This window comes from Brienomyrus brachyistius, chromosome 1, assembly GCF_023856365.1.
Source record: "Brienomyrus brachyistius isolate T26 chromosome 1, BBRACH_0.4, whole genome shotgun sequence".
In the NCBI taxonomy this organism is placed as follows: domain Eukaryota; kingdom Metazoa; phylum Chordata; class Actinopteri; order Osteoglossiformes; family Mormyridae; genus Brienomyrus; species Brienomyrus brachyistius.
Genome location: NC_064533.1, coordinates 8,490,702 through 8,515,896, shown reverse-complemented (window position 1 = coordinate 8,515,896; position 25,195 = coordinate 8,490,702). Strand labels below are relative to the sequence as shown.

Sequence of the window (25,195 nt, the reverse complement as noted above, 5' to 3'; positions counted from 1 at the left end):
ATGCTAATTAAATTTGTGTTTTTTTGTGACAGACTACATTCATTAGCTGGTTAGATTTCCCATAAAACACAATGCAGCATACACATTTATCCATCTGAGTCTGGACAATTCACTTTTTGCTAAACTTAATTCAGAGAGCTCTTCATGTGAGAAACCAGTCTGTGAAAACTAGTTAGTGGGATTCACTGGACGCTATCAATCACTTACTGGCTTAAACCAATGAGAACCTCAGTAATACAGTCAGAAACTGAGAGAGAGAGTGCAGTGTTTGGCATTGTCTTTTAATCAGCTTTTGGTGCATCACATTCAGTGAAGATGCAGCGTACATCTGGCTTCCTGGCCAGCTGCCTGGCCTCGGTCCCTGATGCGTCTGGGGTGTCCCGAAGCCCCAGCTCCAGCAGGGTGTGTACTGTGGAGGCGTGCTGTCCCGCACAAGCCATGTGAAGTGCTGGGAGGGGCAGAGAGAGCAGAGTTCTGACCCAGCGATGTCACCTGGGAGCTCCACCGGTAGGGTGTGAGCTCTAATCTCAAATAGGACAGCTCCATGCTGCTCTTTCTTTGATAACCACCAATTCCAGTTTAGGACTTAGGAACAAGACCAGAACCATAACATCCTCTTGATCTGATCAATGAATCCTGACCAGCAGCTTATAAAACTGACTGAATCATACCTTAATCTGCTGACTGAAGTGTATAAAAAATCTGATGAACTGTACGCTATTTGCAAATATTAGATTACAATACAGGAAAGCATTAGCAGAAATACATAGTCTAAAATAATCAGAAACTACTCATTGAACAATGTGATTTAAAAGCTAATCAGTCCTTATTGTAATTCTGCAAGTGCATTTAAGACTCACCTGTTCGTCCTTTTCTGTCCTTTGCTTGAAGATCAGCCCCCAATTCAAACAGGGTTCTTACTGTATTACTGTGACCCTCCTAAAAAAAATTTATGAAATCCCATCAGTCCATAGACACCTCCAGGTAACCTCCAGGCCTTAAATGATGATGGACTGTACCAAACCTTGGATGGAACTTAATAACGGGGGGTTACTCATACCTGTCAAGTTTTGGATTTGAAAATAAGGGAAATTTTCCGGCGCCCGCCGCGAGCAGTCCCACCACCCCAACCAAGCTCCAGTATCGCTTACATTTTAAGACAGGTGACAAGAAAGCTAATCACCACTTGTCAACCACTTATAAACTACAACTGGCTTTATGCACAGCTGCACTACTTCCTGAACTTCAAAGGCAGCTCCTTTGTTTCCTGTCTGCCATTATTGGACAAACTAATTAATCCAGGTGATCAGTTTGTCCAATAATGGCAGACAGGAAACAAAGCAGCCTTCGTTTTTCCCGTTGAGTATTTTCATGCAATAGCAGAGTCCGGGAACATGTCAGCTACACACTTGTTGAAGTCATCATGGAAGGAGAAAGGAATGTTGTTTTTGGCACACAGCATTGCCATTTTTACCTCTGCACTTGTGACCTGGTCTGCCTCAGTGGCATTTCTCGGCACGAATGCTGACATCGCCTGGGCATGTTTTTGTGCCTTTAGCCGGCGCTTGTGCTTGGCGGATTTGTCATGCTGGCAACATCATTCCTTCCCCCGTGTGCGATGCTAAAGTCGCAGTTACAAATTTTACAAAACGCGTGACTGTCCCCCACCCTGCTCTTCTTCAGAAAAATTAATTCGTTGTTCCTTCTCTGTCCTGGCATCCATCATCTTTCTGTTTTTTTCTTCTTTTTTTCCCCGTGTTTTTTTCCCGCGTAGTAGGCTACTGCAGGTGGTAGTTATCGCGAGGCTAGTGACAGAGCTCAGATTTTGGGGGGGGTAACGTTTTTTTTTTAATAACGCAGGTTAAAATACGGGAGATTTACGGGAAGATACTAATACGGGAGGACGGCGGGAAAGAAGGGTAAATTATGGGACTTTCCCGGCCAAAACGGGATACTTGACAGGTATGTTACTCCATGTCCAGATTCGGCAGGCGTTCATTTACTGATCTTTCACTAACTGCAAATAGAGTCTGATTCTGGAGAGTACGGCGAATTAACGACGAAGAAGGAACCGTAAGGGGAAGCAGGGACATGCAAACCTTGGCAGCATAATGGAGGGCAGTCAGGCCCATGTTGGTGGCTCGAGCATTTACGTCCACACCAAGGTCTTGCACCAGGAAACGCAGCGCCCCCTCCTGGGCTGTTACGGAGGCGTGATGCAAGGGCTGTGCTCCCATGCAGTCTGCTGCTGATGGAGATACCTGCAGCAAGCACACATGCGTGGCATTTTACGTGGTGGATAATGTCACAGCTCACTGACAGTTTAATCCAGCGATTGGTACTTTTGCACTGATTTCTCTAATGCGGATTGAAGGCTGTGCCAGCAAGATGACATCGACATACCTGGTGCTTATCCAGCAGCAGCTTAGCGATACCGATGTGTCCGTTCCTCGCGGCGTCCGTGAACGGCGTGATCCCGCAGCTGTCCCTGCTGTCAGGTCTGAAGCTGCACCTGAGACAGCCGGACAGCTTTAGAGTCACACTAAGCAGGACCTATTCAAGCAGGGCAGCGGTAAGCCATGCCACATCTCTCTGTGCGATTCCTCCTTATCAGCCTGAAATTCTGATACAGCTGACCTTCCCTCCGCTCAGATGGAAACATTTACACGTGTCAGGATGGCTCTTATGGTGAAATACCCGATGGTTCTTCAGAACGATTCCATAAATCGAGGTTCCATCCATCATTGTGTAATCAGGGATCAACAAAGTATATCTACATTTCCATCTATCTGTGACCAAGGCAGAGGACTTGAAGTGTCTGTCCTCGGAAGCTGGCATCAAATGCCGGTGGTGGATTCCTGTAGTTAGAAAGTCCTCAAACCTTGTGCTTCGTATGTAGTGATTAGGGTTAAACTATGTTGGTACAGAACAAGCAGATATTTCCTTCAAGGTGTTATAAATAGGAAGTATTGTAAAACAATGTCAGGCTCTTGTGATGCTGTGGTTTAGAAATACATGCTACACAAAAACAGTAGATTGTGTGTATCTGCAAGGTCTTGCTTATGCACAGCTCAACAAACTGTTTCTGTCTGTTTGGATTTGGAGAACATAAACCTTTTTAAAATTCCGATTTCCTTTATTTTAAAGACGATCAGATACGCAGAAATCCTAGAGGAAATCTTAACGTGTGAAACTTTACGTGCGGCTTAAGACAAAGGCCAAACTCTGGCTGCGCTGTTTTGAGTATTTTAGTTCAGATATGTACTGATGAGACAAAACATTTTGACCATCCCCATGTGAAGCGAATAATCTTGATTTCGTAGTCACAACACACAGGGCACCGATCCCTGCTGCGTTATGGAGCTACGTAGCCACAGGCTATTCAGAATGCCAATGCTGACCCCTGTCCGCCGTGGAAAAGCCCACAACAGGGACACGAGTGCTGGAACTGGACCTTGGAGCAACGGAAAACCGTCACCTGGTCTAAAGAATCTCATTTGCTGCCGGGTACATCTCAGGCATCTATGGGATATGGGAAGCCCCATAAACAGCAAACTCGGTGCGGCATGTTACTCCCACGATCAACGTCAAAATGATGTCATTTGTGTCACAATAGCCCTTTTGTGGGAAGGATAGGATAGCCGTTGTTCACATCTCACATAGATGAGTCTTGGCTGCCCAACACCCTGTCATCGGTCCATGGTCTTTCTTTCCTCAGACCACTCTCAGTACGTCCTCACCGCCTGGCCATTTCGGAGATGCTCTGACCCAGTCATCTACCGAAACGATTTGGCCCTTGTCGATGTCACTCAGATCTTTATCGCTGCCCATCTCTTCTGCATTCCTCATGTCGTCTACGACGACCAAATGTTAGCTTACCATCTAATACATCCCAGACCTTGACATGCGCTGTTTTTACGAGATAAACAACATTATTTGCTTCAATAATAGGGGTGGTTATAATATTTTGGCTGATCGGTGTATGATCATAGGACCGTTGGGGGTGTTCTATGTCTGAAGTAGACTGAGGGGTTCCTGTTTTCTGTAAATTCTTAGATGTGCTTTTTATCTATGACTGAGGACTTAGCCAATTAAGTCATTAAGTTAATTACTCAATAAGCTAATTAAGTCACTAAGTTATTCAAAAAATAGATTTAGAACAAACAAGAGAAAGGGAACACTTACTTTTCAAGGAGAACACTGACAACTTCTTCGCAGCCATGCATAGCTGAAATTGAACGTGAGTATTATACATGGGTGATTTTGAACTACTATTCCATACTAAGCATTTACATACTACTATTCCACTAAATTTCCAGTTTAGTAATTATTCTAAGAAGATGAACAGAACTATTTTATTCAGTGCAGTCCTCACCAGCAGTATGCAGTGGAGATCGGAGGGTGGTGCTTTCTGTGTCCCAGACTTCTGGACTGGCCTCTAGGAGGCAGTGTACCACAGCCGGATCACCCTCTCTGCAGGCGATGTGGAAGCAATTCCAGCCGTCTTTGTTCTTGAGTGCTGGGTCTGCCCCGTGCTCCATCAGCTGCCTGATGACTTCCAGATCTCTCCGGGTGCAGGCCATCATAAGAGGGGTCCTGAAGTCACACAAGATTAATATTAATCACCCCATAGTACAGGCTGGGCAGTACTTTCACAAATATACATTTGGGAACAGTTTCACGCTGTAAGATAAGCCGCCTAGCATGCCACTAACACTGTAGATATGGCTTAGTAATACAGTCAGAAATTGAGAGAAAATTCTGCGAATTATCATCAGCATAAAACATCTGTGAGTCTAATGTACCATTATAAGTACAAAAACGTCTTAGCATCAACTACCTAATTTCAGCAGCGACAGACAACAAACGCCTTCAAAATACAGATTTGGAAAAATTTGCTCCTTCGAGCCGGATTCGAACCAGCGACCTAAGGATGACGGTGTTTCCTCTACAGTCCTCCGCTCTACCAACTGAGCTATCGAAGGACATACATTCCATCCTTTCGGTCTACGGAGGATAGTATACATAGAGATTCAACCGAAAGAAAATATAATGATCGATATGAATTACAAAGCAATCGCAAGCATTTCTATGCAAATCGTAAATCACCACAACATAATTCAATTTTCACATCAAAATTATGTCCTTCGAGCCGGATTCGAACCAGCGACCTAAGGATGTCAACTCATATTCCACTACAGTCCTCCGCTCTACCAACTGAGCTATCGAAGGAGACGCTCGTCGAAATTTTACTACTACTATCCAATTATATCCAAGGATGATGCTGGCAATTTGCAATTACTAATCTGCGTGCATTTCCTTACCAATCAGACTTTTTTAAGCAGTCTACTTTGGCTCCCCTGGCCAAAAGGTAATGCACGCAGTCTCCTCGGCCCATGGATGCAGCTTCGTGCAGTGCCCTCTTGTAATCGCTGTTGCACAGCTCGACGTCCATGCCCACGTCCTGTACCAGGAAGGCGAGGACGTCCAAGGCGCCATGCCGGGCAGCGTAGTGCAGCAGCGTGTCCCCGGAGCGCGGCAGGCGCGCAACGCCGATCCAGCTCCGAAGGTCGGCGTTGTCGTGAAGCACGTGTTCTATCTCGCTCAGGCGGCCGTCCCGCGCCAGCCCCACCAAGCGCCTCAGTACGGCCTCGTCGGCCATGTCAGTAAAACTGGGGTATGTGCAAAACCTGGACCAGTATATTGTTGGAAAACAAGCACAGAAACAATGCAGGGGGTTAGCTAATTAATGTCTTTTAAAGAACAGCAGGTTTTAAAAATGTAATTACACTACTTTTTATCTAAATATCTTGTTAAAGGGTAGTAGGTCATTTAACTGCAATTTTCAGTATGTCCGAATACTCCACATATATGGCAATTATTCCGTAGCTGACAGGAAGGCCCTGCAACGGTTGGTGAAAACTGCCCAGCACATCATCGGCATCCTGCTGCCCTGCAGCGTACAGGGTGTCTGCGACATGCTGACAGCATCATCAAAGATAACTGCCTCCTTCCATCAAGGAGGCGCTACAGGAGCCTCGGTTTAGGAACAGTGTCCTTCACCACACCATTCTGAACCACTCAATAAGTCAGCTTTCTAAATATCAAAAACGTTTGACAGGACTTTATATTTCACCTGTTTACATATATCTATTCTGTACATAAAATAGTTAATATATCTGTATTTATCCATATCTGACATCTATTCAAACGTATCAGTATTCATATCTATATACTCCTCCTCGTAAATACGTATATACTACTCTTGTAAATACTACCTGTAAATTCGTATTTTATACCAATATATTTTCATTTGCTGCCTTACTGCACCTTACTCTACTATGTGCACTTTCTGATTAGACACTAAAGTAATTTTCTTTGTACCGGTACAATGACAATAAAGTTGAAGTTAATCTAATCTAATATAATATACAGTGGCAAACGATACCCGGATGACCTACTGGATTTTGCGAAACTGCAACTAGTGGACGCCAGGCTATCCCACAAGGCCACTGGAACTGTACCAAAGAATGTCGCTTGCTCAGTGTCAAGATGGCAGAGGAAGTACCGACTGTGTATAAATGTAAGCATAAAACAATACACCGTTACATAAATTGACTGGAATACGCATTTTCAACAGGTTTTAACTGTGTATGTCATTGGTAAACATCCGGGTCAAGGAATATGCAGGATATTAAGTACTGTATTCGAATTCAGTCGCAACCCATATGTTTACAAGTTCATGGCTGTCGGGTAAAAATTAAGTTGGCCAACCAAAGCTCAACCATGGATTTCAGCGACGTATCTAATGTAATTTACGGACTTCTCTTCAAAAACCAATATAATGATTAATATTATTTTTTAAATTAAATACATAATTGTGCAAAAGCATTGAATGTATGTTAGAGTGGATGTGCGGGATTCCTATTGCTTGTGTAAAATTAAACTCTGTGATAAATGTCGTCGCCCCGACACATACACAAAAAATATATTGTGTTTTGTATTTATACATGGCAGGGCTGGGGACAATTTAATACATCATGAATGTTAACTGAGCAATTAACAAATGAAACTGAAATAAACATAAGGCAAGTTAGTCACTGTTTACGAGCGGAAAACAACCACTTTTGGGTAAAAAAACAGCTATAAGTAGATATGATTTTAGGTTAACTTTCACTCATCGGAGGCACCCAAGTAATTGTATTTAATCTCCTTTCATTAATCATATTAAACGCAGCATATTTTATGTATAGTATTTTAATAACGAGGTTTTCAGTGTGCAAGTTGTCATACTTAAATTTTATCGTTGACCTTCGCTCGATCGCTACAAGGCATTTCGGGAAAAAACGTATGTTTACCGGTATAGAAACGACGGTTCAACATAATTTTCGGGATTTTATTAAATGTTTGCATCTTTCTTACTTTACAGGGGAGTCCAGATGCTGTCTCCTCGCAGAATTTTAAACAACAATGGAGTCGGCAATGAGAGGTGAAGTGTGTATGGTACATGGAGTTTTGAATATTCAAAAGTATAGTGCTGCAGTTAAATATATGGCATTAATGCTACTGTACTAGAGACCAATATTTAGTCTCCAATGATATGAATAAAAGACAAAAAAAATGTTACTTGAAACTCTCAAAAATAAGAAATTTTATATTTATTACAATTATTCTGCGTTGATGCAAAACATTACAGGTGGTACACACCTAAGCCTCATTCATGTTTTTTGTGTTAAACAAAGATGCACTTTTAAAAGCTCCTTTGAAAGTGTTTTGTGCAGTGGCTCACAAGGACTGGGGCAGTAGTCCTTAATCCTGTTCCTGCCCCCCCCCCCTCCCCCCCAAAAAAATGTTTTCATTCCAACCCACATTGCTTTCAACCTGCCACATTCATTATTAGCCTATTAAGGACCATATAAGCCTGATTAAGGTAGGGTGGGAACATTCTGGCTGGGGGGCACCAGGAACAGGACTGAGAACCACTGGGCTAGAGTAGTCCATACTTAGCATGTCTGATCCACAGGGCAAAGCCACGGTTGAAACCTGCTTTGGGATGCTAGTCTGTCTCCCTGTGTGTGTATATGTGTGTGTGTGTGTCTGTGTGTCTGTGTGCGTGCAGGGCGGGCAAAGCGGAGGCACCTGAATGCCAGTGAGTGTGCTGAATTGGGTGGCAGCATGGACGGCAGGCTCCCCCTGACCCAGCCCAGCTCTGTGCCACGCAACCAAGCACACTGCAGTCGCAGGTTGCACCCGCGATCCCCCACCAAGAGGGGCAGAAGAGGTACAGGCACAGTGGGCTCATCATGGGCAGGATTATTTTTTACACAGACCATATATTTCTGATCTCATACTACTTAATATAATAATAATATAATATAATAATAATAATATATAATATAATATAATAATAATAATAATATAAATTATAATATAATAATAATAATAAAGTGTGCTTCAAGCTCTGTTTGTGGATTACTTCTCTGCTAGTAAGGTAGGACTCTGTTTGCTTTCTGTTTACTGTCTGTTGAAACTGTTGTTGTGTGTAGTTTCTGGCAATCAAGCGTAGTTTAGGTCTCCCTGAACTGTTGTTGTGTGTAGTTTCGGTCTCCCTGAAGGTGTTAATTAGGGGGCAGGGCTTACTGAGTTAAATTGAAGGTGATAAAGGTAAACGGTCTAGTTGTTACTACTGCTTCTAAACCTTTCTCTCCTACTCTATCCTATCCTCTACTTCGCAATCTCTCACACCATCACTACAGACATGTGCCTTAGACGTATACCAGTACACTTATCTTTGAGACCTAGAATATCTCATCCAACATCCAGGCGCCGCACTCTCAGTAATCTTGTCTACCCTCCCATAACACCCCAGTCCCAGCGAAGCGTGCTGGGTGGCCTCTGGAATTGCCAGTCTGCTGTAAAGAAGGCTGATTTCATTTCCGCCCTTGCTTCACACCACTCTCTTGACTTTCTGGCTCTGACGGAGACCTGGATATCGCCTGAGAACTCGGCTACCCCGGCAGCTCTCTCCTCTGCTTATGCTTTCTCTCACTCTCCTCGCCAGACTGGCAGGGGCGGTGGCACAGGTCTATTGGTAACTCGGAACTGGTGCTACACGCCCCTCTCTCTGCCCCATCTCAACATTTCATCCTTTGAATTCCATGGAGTTGCTGTTACCTCTCCACTCGATATTCGGATCATTGTTGTCTACCGCCCTCCTGGCCCCCTAGGCTGCTTTCTAGAGGAGCTTGATACTCTCCTCAGTCTCTTCCCCACTGACAGCTCCTCTCTCATTCTCCTTGGTGACTTCAACCTCCCCCATGACAAGCTCCCTTCTTCTGGTCTCCTCCCTTTTCTCGATTCCTTCTCTCTAACATCCAACAGCTCCTCTCCGACACACAAAGGAGGTAACGTCCTCGACCTGGTTTTCAGCCGCCCCTCTCCGGCTACTGACATCTCTTCTACTCCTCTACACATTTCTGATCACCACTTTGTATCCTTTACCATTGCCCTACCCGTCTTGCCCAATCCCAGTTTTCAACGTTTCCTCCCCACTCGACCAAACCTCCACTCTGTCTCCGCTTCTTCTGTTGCTTTCTGCACCCTGTCTTACCTTCCTGACCCTGACTCCTTTTCCTCCTTGGCACTGGAGTCTGCAACTGATATTCTCATCTCCTCACTTTACACTCGACTGGTCCCTCCTCCCCTCAAGGCACAAGGAAGACACGCATCTCGGCTCTTCTCTGTCCTGGCACCTAATTGGTGGAATGAACTCCCCCTAGATGTCCGAACAGCTGAATCCTTGACTGTCTTCAAGCGACGACTCAAAACTTTTCTTTTTCAGAAATACCTGACGTAGAACTTCTATATTCTTTCTCGACTCTTATTCTGGTGTGTGTAAAAAAAAAATAAAAAAATTCTGCACTACTCAATGGAGTTCTCAGAGATAGTATTCATAGCTTGGGTCCTTATTGAGCTAGCATTGGAAATTCATTGCAGAGTCTCAAAGCACTTATGTAAGTCGCTCTGGCTAAGGGCGTCTGCCAAATCCTGTAAATGTAAATGTAAATGTTAATATAGTGTTTAATGTGACCATAAAGATTCTCATCCATCTTATCTCACGTGATAAAGAAAACTTTACACATAGATAACACATTGAGTATAATGCAGGGTTCCTAGTTTATGAGTCACGTTTGTTTACTTGGCTGTTAGTTCATTCCACTTTGGGCTCTAAGCTTCATATAGACAGTGGCTGTGTATGAAGCTTTATGTTCGAATGTGCAAGATATGGCGCCACCCAGTGGCAGGTCCTGAGTGGTGTTAGGGTCGTCGTGATGCTCAGGAAGACAGCTGACGACGACTCCTCTCTTTCCCGTTGGCCGGAATGCAGAAGCCGTACAGCAGGGCATCAGGACATTCTTCCCCGTGAAAGGCGTCGTCAGAGTCAGCCCCAAAAAGGCTACCGCGGTCGTCGTGAAGAAGGAAGAGGAGACTGACTGGGATGATTGCATCCCGGATGAAGTGCTGCAAGGCCTCTCAGAGGAGGAGTTGCTGCAGGGATTCCCGGGGGACGCCCAGGCCGGGGAGCCCGAGGTGGCAGCCAGCTGCGGCAGCCAAGGCTATCCTGCAGCTCTGCCCAGAGCCTGCCACGTGAAGTTGGAAGCGGAGGATGGTGTGGAGCCATTGCCTGATGCCCACTATGGGCTCCTGGGGAGCACTCGTGATTGGGTGGAACCTCATGGTAGCCTAGGCGACCTGCCGGAGGAAGTCCTAAGGATGGTGCTGGTGCATCTTCCCGCAGAGGACCTGTACTGTTCCGCCTGCCTGGTGTGCCACCGCTGGAGGGACGTGGTCAGAGACCCAATGGTGAGACAGACGTCGCCCCCTACTGGGCTGGGGCTCTGGAAGGGGCTTTGCATCTTGTCAGTGTTCACCAAGGCTCCCTTCCACTCTAGTTCGTGCCCTGGAAGAAGATGTACTTCCGCTACAGAATGAAGGAGCGCCAGGCCGTGGAGGAGGTCACTGCCATCCTGAGGGACAATGACATCACTCGCAAGAATGACTTATGCGTGCTTAACATGGTGAGGTGAGTGAGTATCGCGGCTGGGGTGTGTGTGTGAGACGGCTAAGGAGGGGGGCTGGTCTCAGTCTTCTTCCTGTGGCTCCGCCCACAGGTGCACGCCTCACTTCCTGCGTGGCGTCAGGGTCTGCCCAGAGGAGGTACTACGCTGTGTGCAGCAGCACCGGCTGTTCGCCCAGGCAGAGGCCTGCTTGAGGCACAGGTTCCCTGGGCTGGAGCAAGTGGATGGGGTACGTGCTCAAGCTTGGAGGAGTCAGGGGCATGTGGATGAGGGAAGGGTGAACTCAGAAAGTGTAGGGCATGGGCCTCAAACTCAAATGACCTCAGGCTGGGAGGTCTTCAGCCCAAGCGGGCCGCTTGGTAAAAATTAAATGCTATGTAACGGGGATCGATACTGACGGAAGGGCGTTATATAATTTTTTTGTTCTTTATAGAAAACAAGTGATCAATTTGCAGGTCAGGGTGTAGAACAGGGACTAGCCAAAGTGATGGTTTTACCAGATTTGTGCCATTTCTAATCAGATGTGGTAAAAGTCAAAGTGCTCATTCATAAATAGTAATGTTAATAAAGTTTGTAAGTTGATGATGGTAACAATAATGATGATGGTCAGTTTCCGGCTTCTCTTCGGCTCTTGTTCGCCGTCAGGGTCCGAACCCGTGGGCCGCCTTGGTGCTGATGCTCATCCTGGCTGAGAGCGTGATGGATGTGCTGGACCTGGCAGCCCAGGTGGACCGGTCCGGGTGCCTGATGTTCCCCGGGGGTGTCTCAGAGTTCCTGTGGTACATGGCCACTCTGCTGTTGGCCATGAGGGAGACTGGAATCCATATTAGCAACAGGTGAGCCTATGGGTTGGAGAAGGACCCAAGGCATTGTGGGGGATGTAGTGCATTGGGGGACAGGTCGATGAGGCTATACATTAAAGCTCATTGTACGTGTAACCTGTGGGACTGTTGGTTGGTTTTTTTTTCCCCAATCTGAAGACCCAGGATTTATCCCTCAGCATGGAAGGAATGGTCTGTTGGACCTTTTACTCTGTATGTATTTTGATTTGCTGTAGTACAGTATTCAACTCTGTGCCCAAATAATTTCATTCTTTTCAACCACCAGGTGGCACTACAACATTTTCTATGTCCTTCACCTGATGGAGAACAGCTCGTCGCCTGCAAGCCTGGGTGAATCGTGGACAGTGGAGAGTGGGTTAGTCTTCGGCGACGCCCCTCAGCTCAACACAAAATACAACAGAATCATTTTATTGTCCTGTATAGACATGGACAAATCAATCGGTACCCTTCACAAACAAAGGACCCAGCGTTGTTTCTGAAATAACTTTAAATTGACATAAGAAAATCAGCACTTATCATTATTTATTCCATATTTAATAAAAATCAGACTTTGCTTTAGACTTTTGATTCAGCAGAATATTTTAAATAATAACGCAACTGAATGGCACCGACAAAAATGATGGGACCTAATATTTTGTTGCACAACCTTTTGAGGCGCTCGCTGCAAACAGGTGATTCCTGCACCTGTCAGCAGGTAATCAGGCCCATAGATGTTCGGCAGGATTCAGATCAGGGATCATAGGAGGCCACTTCAGAATACCCCAGTGTTTCATTCTTAGCTATTCCTGGGTGCTTTTAGATCTGCATTTTGGCTCTTTGTATTGAAGCATCCGTGACCTGCTACTGAGACACAGCTTTCTGACACTGGGCAGTTATGTATTTGTACAGAATAAGCAATTATTCATCTCTTTTTCACACTTGCTTTGCTTTATTCGATGACATACCAAAGGCATTCAGGTATGCCTCACACAGTTGCTTTTAGATTAATCACGTTTCCAATGAGCTGTAAGGATACCAACAGATTTGTCCATGTCTGTAACTGGGTTGGTTAAAAGAGCATCTGCTACATTTCTGCTGCCTGTTGTTACATGAAACAGTGCCTTATATGGCCATGTAGTAATAGTCGAAATTTTCCAGTTCCCATGCATTTCATTAGCTACTGAGGCTACTTGTGCAGCACTGAGTCAGACACAGGAATAATTAGTGATCATTGGGACTTCACGGGTGCTTGCATCTGGATGTGGCTGTGCTGGGTGAGAGTAACCATGGAGGTGCCACTGCACTGCCTTTGAATGGCGAGACCGTGGGGAAACACGCTTTGCCAGTCCTGCCTGAAAGTCGTCAGCTCAGATGCAACTGAAACCTACAGAAAGATGAAAGTAGCTTTCATACGTGAGCTGCCTGGACCCACCCATATACTTACAAATCACAGGCTCGTGCAAATGGGGTTGAGCAACTTCCTGGAGTCGAGGGAGGTTTATGCAAACTAGTCATTTAACTGCACAGCTGTATAATATAGTGCTAAATGATAAAGTGGCCCAACTGCATACATGGCTGTATTACCACCCCCACCCCAGCATAAACCCCTCCATCAAATCCTGCTCTCGTGGGACCTGCAGGACACATCCTGAGTCTCGCTTCCGGCCGACAAACGAACAGCAGCGGATCCTGAGCCACCCGATCCATGCAGAACATGTTGTGAAGATCATGGCTTTTGCAGGTAAGGTCCCAGCACGAGCCCTGCATGTCTGCCTCGGCGCTTGCCTTAACTTAACCCTCCTCCAGAAGCCTGCGCTGCCGAAACAATTTCCTTAAATGGAGTGTTTGCCCGTAAGGAATGTCCCCTGCCCGCACTGGGAGCTGCATTGGTGTAAGGCGGTTTATGGGTGTGTCGCTGCACCGTGAGATGTGGGCGATGGTGCTGGCATACTGCCCCTTTAAAGAGTGGCCACATGCCGCTTGAGATAAAGATTAAATTTGGTCGCTCTGTTTTGTCTCATGGCCAGATATTTTAGTTCAGCTATGCTTTGAAGAAAACCCTGTCATTTACTTGTGAGTGGACAGTCACAAAGCTTTGAATCCCCTTTTTCTTGGTGCCATTACCAGCATAGTTATAGTGTTTTACCTTTGTAGGGCAGAGTAGTCTTCTTAGGCTCTTGCTTTGTTTGGAAAATGCTGTGTGGCTCTTCTTCCAACACAGTTCCCTCTTGTGCCTTTGGCATTCATTGGAAGCTCAGCTTAGCCCATTCGACTGCTTGACAGGTGAATGTGTGTAATGTGCTGTTCGCCTGCTAGATAAACGTAAATGCAGCAGCAAATGAAACGTGTAACACACGCCTCCACAATTCCGCCCTTCTACATGCTGTAGGTCACCTGTTTTTCAGTAGTACGGTGAAGGGATGTAAGGAGCACAGATTACGAGGGTAGGGGAGGATAGTGTCGGATGAGCAAAGCGGGGGGGGGGGTATTAGCCACGATGGCACTGGAGGACATGACGTGCTGGGGACTGTACATAGCACTGGCGTTTATCACCACTCAAGTGATGCATTTGTGCACACAATCACTACACTAAATATGCCTGTGCAGTGTGTTTATCCACAGCCTAACCGAGGATTTTTGAGCACGCTGTTCTAATGAATGTTTACGAACGTCTCACATGCTGCGGTTTGCATCTCCTTATCAGACACCCAGTACTCGGCTCCTCCCTCTCCCCCCACAGGCACTGGGAAGACATCCACGCTGGTGCAGTTTGCCTGGCAGAGGCCGCATCTGCGCTTCCTCTATGTGGCGTTCAATCGCTCAGTGGCAGTCGAGGCCCGTCGCATTTTCCCCAAGAATGTCGACTGCAAGACAGTGCATTGCATGGCCTTCCATGCCATCGGCACCAGGTTTGTGCCCCCTGCCCCCCTACCCTTAAACCCCACCCCCGTCACATGCCTGCTCACTGCTAAGTAGGTTGTTTTGTTTTTACCCCTTCTGAGTCAGTGACATAGTTTTCTTTAATTCTTGGCAGTGTAGCTGTTTTTGACTGTTGCATCTCCAATTGATCAGTTTATTTACTTAGACATGCATTCCCGCAACATGTTTATAATTCTTTAGTAAATCTGGCCAGCAGATCAATCTTTTGTGTTTCACAGAACAAAAAATTATGTAACGTGATCCCGTTAGGGGGCGGCATGGTGGTGCAGTGGTTAGCACTGTTGACTCACACCTCTGGGACCCGGGTTCGAGTGTCCGCCTGGGTCACATGTGTGCGGAGTTTGCATGTTCTCCCCATGTCGTCGTGTGGTTTCCTCCGGGTACTCCGGTTTCCCCCCACAGTCCAAAGACGTGCTGAGGAGTCGCTAAATTACCCATAGGTGTGGATGTGTGAGTGACTGGTGTGTGAATGAGTGTGCCCTGCGATGGGCTGGCCCCCCATCCTGGGTTGTTCCCTGCCTCGTGCCCATTGCTTCCGGGATAGACTCCGGACCCCCCGCGACCCAGTAGGATAAGCGGTTTGGAAAATGGATGGATGGATGGATAATCCCGTTATCCCAGCAAGTTCCACCTGCAATATTAGATAAAAGCATGTTGGTTATTGGTCGATTTTCTGATGCAGATATATGGAGATGCAAGTAAAAAGATATTTATTAATGTATTAAATGTAATTTGAGATACAAAAAATAATTCCGATGCTCAATTTTTGCCACACTACTTCTATCTCTTCCCCCGCACTTCTGCGTAACTGATGTTCTCTGATGCGTCCACGTTGTTAATGTCATAATTGTGCCATCAGTGACTAATTGACATCAAGCTTATGCTGCACTCCATTTACTTTGGGGATCAGAACTTGGAACTGAGAATTACATCATTAACAAGTTAAGTATGTCGGAAAGCCATTTAACCATATACCAGGGACCCATTTCCAAAAGTACGATTTTTCGTTTACCCAACTAACGTCGAATTTAATTTTCACCAGTTTAAATGGCCTTTATCTTCGTTCGCTTACGTTTAGTCCAGACTGCCTTAAATCCAAGAAGTTGTCCACTTAAGCAAAAAATCCTGCTTACTGAAACTGTCCCCAGTTCTATCTCGGTTAATTGTTAGCCATTGTTAGCAGTATCAGTGGATTCTGTTGATTCTGTTGATAAAGGGTGCAGCCATCTTGAATTCTGAGCATGGGTTGTGTCGATCATGTCGGAATTCTTGCAAGTGCAAATTCTTCTCTCTGTGCAGTTTCTGTTCCACAGCTGTTTTGTTTTGATCCAGGAACCTACAATTTTGCATTTTGGTAAACAAATATAAATTTTTTTTTTTTTTTTTTTTTTTCCTTTACATTAATTTGTTAGACGTACACAAGTGAGACGGTACAGTCAGTCAGTCATCGTGGATTAAAGGCCTGATGCCAAAATCTCTCTGCCGTCAACCTTATGATCGTGACTCTTCACTAGTGAGGTGGTCGAGCTTGTGAAACTTTAGTCTATAGTTTCTTTATCTAGACGGCGGCTTCTGTCCTCAGGTACCAACGGATACGGAAACTCTCCAGCAACCTAAAGCCCTTCTCTGTGGCCTGGGTGCTGCCCAAGGGCCACGGTGGTTATGTCAATGCCAAGGTCGTCACCCGGACCATCGCCGCATTCCTGGCCTCGGAGTGCAGGGACATCGATGTTGACCACGTCCCGACAGAGTACAAGAACACCAATGGGCAGAAAAAATCCCCAAGTCACCAGGAGAAGCTGGTAGGAAGCGGTTCATGATGTCCGGGCTCAGGAAAGACCAAAAGCTCAATGGAGCTCTTCAGAAAACAGCCACCGTAGCATATCTGTGTGTGAGTGTGTGAGAGAGTGGGTATACCTTATCTTATGGGGACACAATGTTCCCACAATGTGATGAATACCAGTTTTTTCCCTTATGGGGAAACCTCAGTTTAATAAAAGTCTGCGACTGCAATGAAAAAAAACAAAAATGCAAAAACGTTGGTATTTTGCTTGGCTACATGTGGTTATGGTTAGGACAGGGTGGGGGTTAAGGTTGTCATAATTAGCATTAGCATTTTTCCAATAGAAATAAATGGATGGTCCTCACAAAGATATGAGTACAGGTGTGTGTGTGTGTGTGTGTATGTGTTTGTGTGTGGGCGGGTGGGGGGGGGGAGGGTCAGACAAGCAGTACATACCCCACAATGTGATAAAATCCTGCCATTTTGATGTTGCGGGGATCATTTTTTCAGTCGCCACAAGTGGAATTTCAGTTTTATAAAGATCAAAAAATTTTAAATGCCAAAAGACATATTTTCTTTGGGGGCGGCATGGTGGTGCAGTGGTTAGCACTGTTGCCTCACACCTCTGGGACCCGGGTTCGAGTCTCCGCCTGGGTCACATGTGTACGGAGTTTGCATGTTCTCCCCATGTCGTCGTGGGGTTTCCTCCGGGTACTCCGGTTTCCCCCCACAGTCCAAAAACATGCTGAGGCTAATTGGAGTCGCTAAATTGCCCATAGGTGTGCATGTGTGAGTGCCTGGTGTGTGAATGTGCCCTGCGATGGGCTGGCCCCCCATCCTGGGTTGTTCCCTGCCTCGTGCCCATTGCTTCCGGGATAGGCTCCGGACCCCCCGCGACCCAATAGGATAAGCGGTTTGGAAAATGGATGGATGGATGGATATTTTCTTTGGTTACTTATGGACTTATGTTTAGGCTGGGGTTGGGTAGGGTTTGCCATTGTTGGGATTAGAGATTTGCCCATAGAAATGAATGGATGGTCCCCACAAAGATACAGTATGAGTACAGGTGTGTGTGTGTGTGTGTGTGTGTGTGTAAGAGAGAGAGAGAGAGAGACACGTGGTGCCACCAGGACCAAAATTTTGGCTATTACCAGTAACTCGCATATTTTATTTGATATTACTAGTACCGGTAACTGATATTTTCCAGATGATCTGTCTTCGTATTTTCTTTGTTTGTTATCAAAGAAACGGTAGCATGTGAAAGAGAGATTAACAGTACATTTACTTTGACTTGGTTTGGTGTTATTCCACCACACCAGGTACCAAACTTTTAGTACTTCAAAAAAGTACCAAAAATGCGGTACTTCAAGGTAATGATTTTCCACTGACATAAAGACTGACCGTGGCATCGAATGACATCGCAGCGCAAGAAGCCAAAGAAGTACCCCGGCTGGTTTGGTACTTTCAGTACTGGAACTTTTGGTACTGGTGCTCGACTGCAAGTCAATGGAAAAGCAAAATTACCAAAAGTATCTTATTTGGTGCAAATAGGGGAGGATAAGTACTACAGAAGCTACAGATCATAAACACAAACCGTTTTATAAACATGTTGTACAAGCTGCTCGTGTTCGTGTCTCTGCTTTGTGAACTTCCACTCTTTCCCTGGGCCCTTGTCCAACATCCACAGATGTTTGCAAGTATCGCTCAGGATATTTGGGAGAAGATGAAGGATCTGACTCCGATGAAGAAGCCAGCGTACCATATGACCCATGATGGTAAAACGGGTGACCGGCAGGGCAGGGTGGTGGTCAGACTTGGGGGTCGGGGTCTGAGTGCTGGCTGTCTGTTTAGGGTACCTCAAGCTGTGGCAGCTGCAGAAGCCATGCCTGGACGAATATGATGTGATCTTCATCGACGAGGCTCAGGACTGCAGTCCAGGTTGTCCTGCACATGCGTGCTGCTGTGTCGTCTTTTTATTTATTTATTTATTTATTTTAACCAAAGATCTGTCTGCCATAAGCATGGGGAAGTGAATTAGCAGGGAGGCTAACAGTATTTCTTCTGTCAGATTAGTGATACTGGTAGTTATTTATCCAATCAGATCATGCGCTTTATTTAAAGACATGTATCCCAGAGCAGGAAAGTGCAGCCATGGCTTTTGAATTTCCATTTATTTATTTGGATGGAGAATTTGGCCTGCTTGCCGAGTGCTTGACATTAGCTTAGCCAACCACCAAGTTAATGTTACTGATTAGGGCCCTCCCCATTGTCTCTGTAGTTATCCTGGATATCATGATGTCCCAGCGCTGTGGGAAGGTCCTAGTAGGAGACCCTCACCAGCAGATCTATACGTTCAGGGGGGCAGTCAACGCCATGCAGACGGTGCCTCATACTCACCTGTACTACCTAACACAGGTAAGGGTGTTCGCACACAAATGCACGTACATCAGTGCTCACGCATAGAGTAACAGCGACGCGTGTGTGCTCTTCTGAAGAGCTTCAGGTTTGGCCCAGAGATTGCCTACGTGGGAGCCACCATTTTAGAGGCCTGTAAAAACGTGACGAAGACGCTGGTTGGCGGGAAATGCGAAGGTAAGTGGTGTGCAGGAGGAGCCTGATCAGGCAGTGTCTTGGACAGTTGGAAGGGGCCATTTTTAACGTACATTTGTTTTTGTCCAACACAAAACCAGTCGGTCCCTGGACCAATTGGGAGCAGTCTTCCAATCACCTTCCAATTCCTAGCATGCTGAGTGACAACCCACACCCCCTTGGGTAGTGACTGGCTATCTGTGGACGTCAGTCTAAGAATCTGACCATGTGGGGGGAGGAATTCTTTGCTTCTCTGTCTCTCAGTATTCTCCACTGTCACCAAGAACCCAGCCGTAGCACAAAGAGACGGTATTCCTTTGTAAATTATCCAAGCCGGACGCACGCTGACATGGCCCTGCCTGCTGGTTGCATCACCACCATCTGATTGGTCGAAATGCGTGGAGATACCAGTGATTTCCATCGATATGCATGGATTGACTGAAGGGAAAAAAAGGCATATAGTATATGTTATTTGTTATTATGAGTATTGCACATCACGACGTACCGATGCATTCCCAACCTCCTGCTTAAAAAAAAGCTATATAGAACAGCTGAATGGAATGGATTCATGCAAGCTAATGCTAATTCCACTGGCATTTGATGCTAACATAAGACAGGGATTCTCACAGACACGCTAGAGGGAAATGGCATGTACTAAATCATGATGCACACCGTGTGAGCAGTAAAAAAGTAAGCCGGAACCGTGCTGTAAGTGGTATCTCTTCGCGGTACAGCTTGGGTATGACTTGGTTCCTGTATACCAGTGGGAAAGCACAGTCTCTCTCACTCCTTCCCTCTCCCCTGTCTCTCTCTCGTTCTCTCGCTTTCTCTCCCTTTTGCTCTCCCTCACATGTTCTCTTTATACTGTGAAAATGCTGTCAGCTCTCCTCAGTTAGCGAAGGAGAGAGAAAAACCCCCCTCTGTTCAAGACTCGTCTGTTCCCGGAATACCAATTCTAGCACCCAGCCCTCCATGTTACATAAGAACATAAGAACTATACAAATGAGAGGAGGCCATTCGGCCCATCAAGCTCGCTTGGGGAGAACTAAACTAATAGCTCAGAGTCGTTAAAATCTTATCTAGCTCTGATTTAAAGGAACCCAAGGATTCAGCTTGCACTACATTATCAGGAAGGCTATTCCATACTCTGACTACACGCTGTGTAAAGAAGTGCTTCCTTAAATCCAGCTTGAAATGTTCTCCCGCTAATTTCCACCTATGGCCACGAGTTCGTGTATTTAAACCAATGCTGAAGTACTATTTGGTTGAACAGCATCCAAACCTGTTAGAATCTTATATACCTGGATCATGTCCCCCCTCAGTCTCCTTTGCTTGAGACTGAACAGATTTAGCTCAAGTAACCTTTCCTCGTATGACATTCTTCTAAGACCAGGAATCATTTTTGTGGCCCTACGCTGCACCTTTTCTAAGGCCACAATGTCCTTTTTAAGATATGGTGACCAAACCTGCACACAATATTCTAGGTGAGGTCTCACCAAGGAATTGTATAATCTTAGCATTACCTCCCTTGACTTAAACTCCACACACCTGGAGATATATCCCAACATTGGCCTTTTTTATTGCTTCCCCACACTGGCGAGAATGGGACATGGAAGCATCAATATACACACCAAGGTCTTTCTCATGATCAGCTACCTTTATTTCAGTGACACCCATGAAATACCTGTACTTTATATTTCTGCTCCCTAGATGGAGTACCTTACATTTATCGACGTTAAATTTCATCTGCCAGGTATCGGCCCAGTCACTAATAAAATCAAGATCCTGCTGTAGCTGCTGAGCCGCTAATTCAGCATCTGCTACACCACCCAACTTGGTGTCATCTGCAAATTTCACCAGTTTACTGTATATATTGGTATCCATATCATTTATGTAAATTAGGAACAATAGTGGTCCTAAAATCTAACCCTGCGGTACCCCACTATGAACGGAGGCCCACTGTGACATTGTGCCTCTTATAACTACTCGCTGTTTCCTATCTGTTAACCAGTTATCAATCCAGGTCGCTACGGTACCTAAAATACCTGTCGCTTTGAGTTTAAGTAGGAGCCTCCTGTGGGGGACAACATCAAAAGCCTTTTGGAAATCTAAGTAGATGACATCATAGGCCTTCTTATCATCAACTTCCTGAGTAGCTTCCTCAAAAAACTCCAAAAGATTTGTTAAACAGGATCTACCTCTCCTAAATCCATGCTGGCTATCCCGCAAAATGTTATTGGAGTCCAGGTAATCTACCATTTTCTCTTTGATTATAGCCTCCATAACTTTACCAGTTATACAAGTTAGACTGATTGGCCTATAGTTAGAGAAATTACTTCTATCCCCTTTTTTGAAAATGGGCGTTATGAAGGCGTGCTTCCAATCAGAAGGTACCACACCTTCAGATAACGTTCCCAAAATGTGGTTGTTATTCCACTTTCTGGTAACATAATACCTCCTTGTTGCATTTTAAGACGGACATCATCGTCACATTAATTCATACTTCTTACATCACCAGGCCTTGTTTCAGTTAATTTGCACAATTTGTGTTATTAGGTGTTGTTTGGAAGATGGCGTGTAGCTTTTACTGTAATACTGCTTATACTCGTTCCTGGGCATTTACTTGAATCTCAGCCTAAGCCGTATGTACGCATAGTCTGATCTTCAGCAGCCATATGTTTGTAATGTGCCGTTTGCCTTAAAAAAGACAAAAGTACATATCTGCTAGATGTTTGTATGTGTTTGTGGGCGACTGGTGTCCAGGTAGCGTGAGGGGGGAGAGTGACCCTGCCGAAGGCCTCCAGTACTTCAATCCAGCGGATCCGCGGAGGGGGAAGGTGGCCATTTTGTCGCGACACAATGGCACAGTGTTCGACGGGGCTGTGAGGCTCACTGAATCCGAGCCACGTCCAAGGCTGCACATTGTTGGGGTGACTCTCGTTTACCTTTCAGTATCGTTCAAGCCTCTGCTTCTAACAGTGCTTTTGTTAGCTGCAATACAGCTACGTATTAAGTCCTGAATCCCCATATATCCATTTCTGCTCTCCATGAAAGATAGGGACCAGGGGGTTACAAGCGCAAGATCAGCTTTTTTTCCCACACCCCCAGAGCAGTTTTGGGGTTAAGGGTCATGCTCAATGGCCCATTAATGATATGCTTGTTCTGCTGGCCACAAGATTTGAACCAGTGACCTTCTGGATACAAACAGAGTTTCCTAACCTGCATAGGCTCTGAACCCAGGCATGCAAGCTTCACTGATGTTTGTCCTGCATAGTTTTTATTAATCGAAGTAGTAAGCATCCTGTACATTTTTGCTGTTCATTTAAACATTGGTCCAGCTAAAATACAAGACTTTTAGCGATTTTTTTTTCTTTTATTGCAGTCACAGATTATTATTCAATTAAGGGTCCCATTGTGGAACAAGAAAAATTTCCCCACAAGGTAAAAATAACAGAAAAAAATGTCTTTTGCAGGGTGTTGAAAACTTTGGACTCGGGACCATCATGGATCTCTGGGTGTTGATGCAGCCAGAAGAGGATCGAAAGAGAAGTATGAGTTACCAGATTTTTCCTGAACGTAAAGGGCAGGTCTGTCCAGCTATGATGTCCTCCACAGCTGCACAGCAACACTCTGTTGCTAAGACAAACTGCAAGAAAAACATCTGTACATGCCTCCTGTATTGTGTGTGTTTTTCGTTTTTGGTGGGGAAAATGGTACTTTCTCTCTTGAGCAGAGAACCTGGCAATCACAGACTACTTCATCAGAGGGTTCTGTAGAGGAAGTCTCGGCGGCTACGCAGGCTTGAAACACTATGTTCTCCAGACGGAGGACCTCAATCTGGAGGTCAAGCTGATCATCGTGGAAAAGTATAACATGCGCATCCCTGAGCTGGTGGATCGGATCCGTGCTTTGTCTGTGGACGACCCACGCCACGCCGGTGAGCGGGGAATGGGGAGCGCGCCCACAAGCCCACCAGCCGCACGGCGCTCTCAGCATTGACTGCTCAATGTCATCCTGCATAGATGTGATCCTGGGGACAGTCCACAAGTCCAAAGGGCTGGAGTTCGACACGGTGGTCGTCACGGATGACTTTGTGAAGATGCCCTGTGCCCAGCACAACATGCAGCGGCTCGGGTACCATCTCAGAGGTGAGGGGAGCGCTGTGCGGCTCATCGGGTTAGGGCGCCGTATCTGTGATCGGAAGATCACCAGTTTGATTTCCAAGGTTGGCAGAGTGATGTCATCATTGGGCCCCTGAGCAAGGCCCTTAGCCCCAACTGCTCCGGGGACAGGCGGACCCTGTTTTCTCAAAAATGTGTGTGACTTTAGATAAAAGTGGCTGCTAAATAAATATGTAAGGAGGAAGGTGTGTGTGTGTGTGTGTATGTGTGTGTGTGTGTGAGAGAGAGAGAGAGAGAGAGAGAGAGCACACACACGCGGATGAGGACTGAGTAGTTGAGATGGTAGATGGGTGCAGTGATGATTAAGTGTTAAATCCATCACAAGCAAGTATGGGCAATACGAGTCCTGCGAGTAGAGGCAGGTTGGAGCGCAATTAAATGCCATGGGAACCGCTGGGAAACTCGCAAGTCTGGCAGGGAGCTCTGGCACCTGCAGTCTTGTGTGTTTGGCATCAGCCTCCAGGCTGGACTCAGGGCTTCATGGCTCCTAGTCGGCATGGAAAAGCATCCGATGTGATGCTGGTGTTGATACCAACAGCTTTCATTGTCTCCACCCCCCTGTACAGTTTGGAATAATGTGGAATTTTAAAATGGGACTCTGGGGCCGAACGTGTCTCTCAGCTGCATGGGAAAGACTAAATAAAGTGAAGAAAAAAACCACAGGCCACTGCTGCCTCTGTTTGATCCCTCGCTCTCCTCCCTTACCCACAACCCCCCTCCCCGACTCCGTAGACGTCCCGGACGATGAGTGGAATGTGCTGTATGTGGCAGTAACGCGAGCTAAGAGGCGTCTGGTTCTGACCAAGACCATCGAGAACCTGCTCACGTTGGCGGGGGTGAGTATGGCCTGTCACGGTGCCACCTCTTCCCTTGTTGCTCCCCCACCCACTCTCACTCTCTCTCACTCTCTGTCTCTCTGTCTCTGTCTGTCTGTCCTTCTCCCTGGTGTAGGAGTACTTTCTGCGGTCACAGCTGACCGGGACCTTGCTGACGGAGGGCCAGCCTCCCTGCTGCTCGGTCCCAGAGTGCCGGAACCACATTCGGGTTGAGTCGGCCCTCACCATGTGCAAAGTCCCCATCAGATTCGTAAGAGCCCCGCCAAGGCTAAAGCCTCCATTTTTTTTCCCCTAATCCTCTATAATAATTCTAAAACCTGCCGTGGTGTCAAGGTGGGCCGGTGCTGATGCTTCCACACGTTTGCCCCTCGCAGATGCACTACACGGATGTCGGGGGGCCCCTGTGCGCCACCTGTGTGGAGCAGCGCCTGGGCCCCGCCGCCTTCCTCGTCGAGGATCCCGAGCAAGTGAGGGCCATGCCATACACACGCGAGCGGCTGGAGCTGCCCGTCAACGTGGCCATGCTCATGGCACTCTTCTGAGTGACCCTCGCCACCTCTGCTCCCCTTGAACTTTCACTGGATGGGAGGGGCCTTGACAAGTATCCACCAGCCAATCGGGAATCTCGTGGCATGAGAGCCCAACATGACAAGGAGTGACTGGTGGCTGGGCTTTGAGCCAGGGGGCTTGATCACGGTGCTGCTCTTAATTTAACTTGTATCTGAAGGGGTGAAACAGCTATGCCTCTGAGGGCCTGACAGAATTATGTTAGCAAGCTTCAGTCTGCTTTTAATTAACGTTCAGTCGGCATAGTCGGTCTCTGTCAGTGGGAGACTTTTTGGTTGCCCGAATGTTGTACATGTATATGTGTAATAAAAGTGTGGATGACTGGCAAGTTTGCCAGGAATCATAGGAGAGTCTGGCAAATATTTCTTTTCAGGGTGAGTGTTGTGTCCAACACCCTCCT

The 25,195-nt window shown here is 46.3% G+C and overlaps 2 protein-coding genes and 2 non-coding genes across 8 annotated transcripts; 1 reads left to right on the top strand and 3 right to left on the bottom strand.

Annotated features, from left to right (window-relative positions):
* Window positions 1–265: 265 nt before the first annotated feature.
* On the bottom strand, window positions 266–6,599 carry ankrd16 (ankyrin repeat domain 16). The gene is made up of 8 exons (XM_049023815.1): window positions 6,462–6,599; window positions 5,325–5,690; window positions 4,376–4,596; window positions 4,186–4,228; window positions 2,404–2,512; window positions 2,100–2,261; window positions 861–939; window positions 266–448 (listed from the first exon to the last, which is right to left on the bottom strand). The coding sequence occupies exons 2-8, from the start codon at window positions 5,660–5,662 to the stop codon at window positions 282–284; spliced, it is 1,119 nt and encodes a 372-aa protein (XP_048879772.1). The 5' UTR covers window positions 5,663–5,690; window positions 6,462–6,599; the 3' UTR covers window positions 266–281.
* trnay-gua (transfer RNA tyrosine (anticodon GUA)) lies at window positions 4,900–4,985 on the bottom strand. Its single transcript is given in 2 exon segments — window positions 4,900–4,935; window positions 4,949–4,985. It is a non-coding gene; the product is annotated as a tRNA-Tyr (tRNA).
* Window positions 5,144–5,232, bottom strand: trnay-gua (transfer RNA tyrosine (anticodon GUA)). Its single transcript is given in 2 exon segments — window positions 5,144–5,179; window positions 5,196–5,232. It is a non-coding gene; the product is annotated as a tRNA-Tyr (tRNA).
* On the top strand, window positions 6,471–25,140 carry fbxo18 (F-box DNA helicase 1). Of its 5 annotated transcripts, none has more exons than XM_049023767.1 (22): window positions 6,471–6,583; window positions 7,430–7,489; window positions 8,120–8,281; window positions 10,388–10,863; window positions 10,953–11,083; window positions 11,172–11,307; window positions 11,724–11,914; window positions 12,186–12,275; window positions 13,498–13,640; window positions 14,640–14,808; window positions 16,422–16,641; window positions 18,310–18,397; window positions 18,474–18,560; window positions 18,901–19,037; window positions 19,118–19,214; window positions 21,975–22,141; window positions 22,685–22,760; window positions 22,945–23,148; window positions 23,234–23,359; window positions 24,125–24,228; window positions 24,344–24,478; window positions 24,603–25,140. In XM_049023767.1, exons 2-22 carry the CDS (start codon window positions 7,471–7,473, stop codon window positions 24,768–24,770), a joined length of 3,126 nt encoding a protein of 1,041 aa, XP_048879724.1. In that variant the 5' UTR covers window positions 6,471–6,583; window positions 7,430–7,470; the 3' UTR covers window positions 24,771–25,140. The 5 variants fall into 5 exon arrangements, with proteins under 5 accessions (XP_048879724.1, XP_048879744.1, XP_048879714.1 ...); XM_049023787.1 differs by lacking the exon at window positions 6,471–6,583 and adding an exon at window positions 6,952–7,088 and having other exon boundaries at window positions 13,540–13,640; XM_049023757.1 differs by lacking the exon at window positions 6,471–6,583 and adding an exon at window positions 6,952–7,088.
* Window positions 25,141–25,195: the final 55 nt, after the last annotated feature.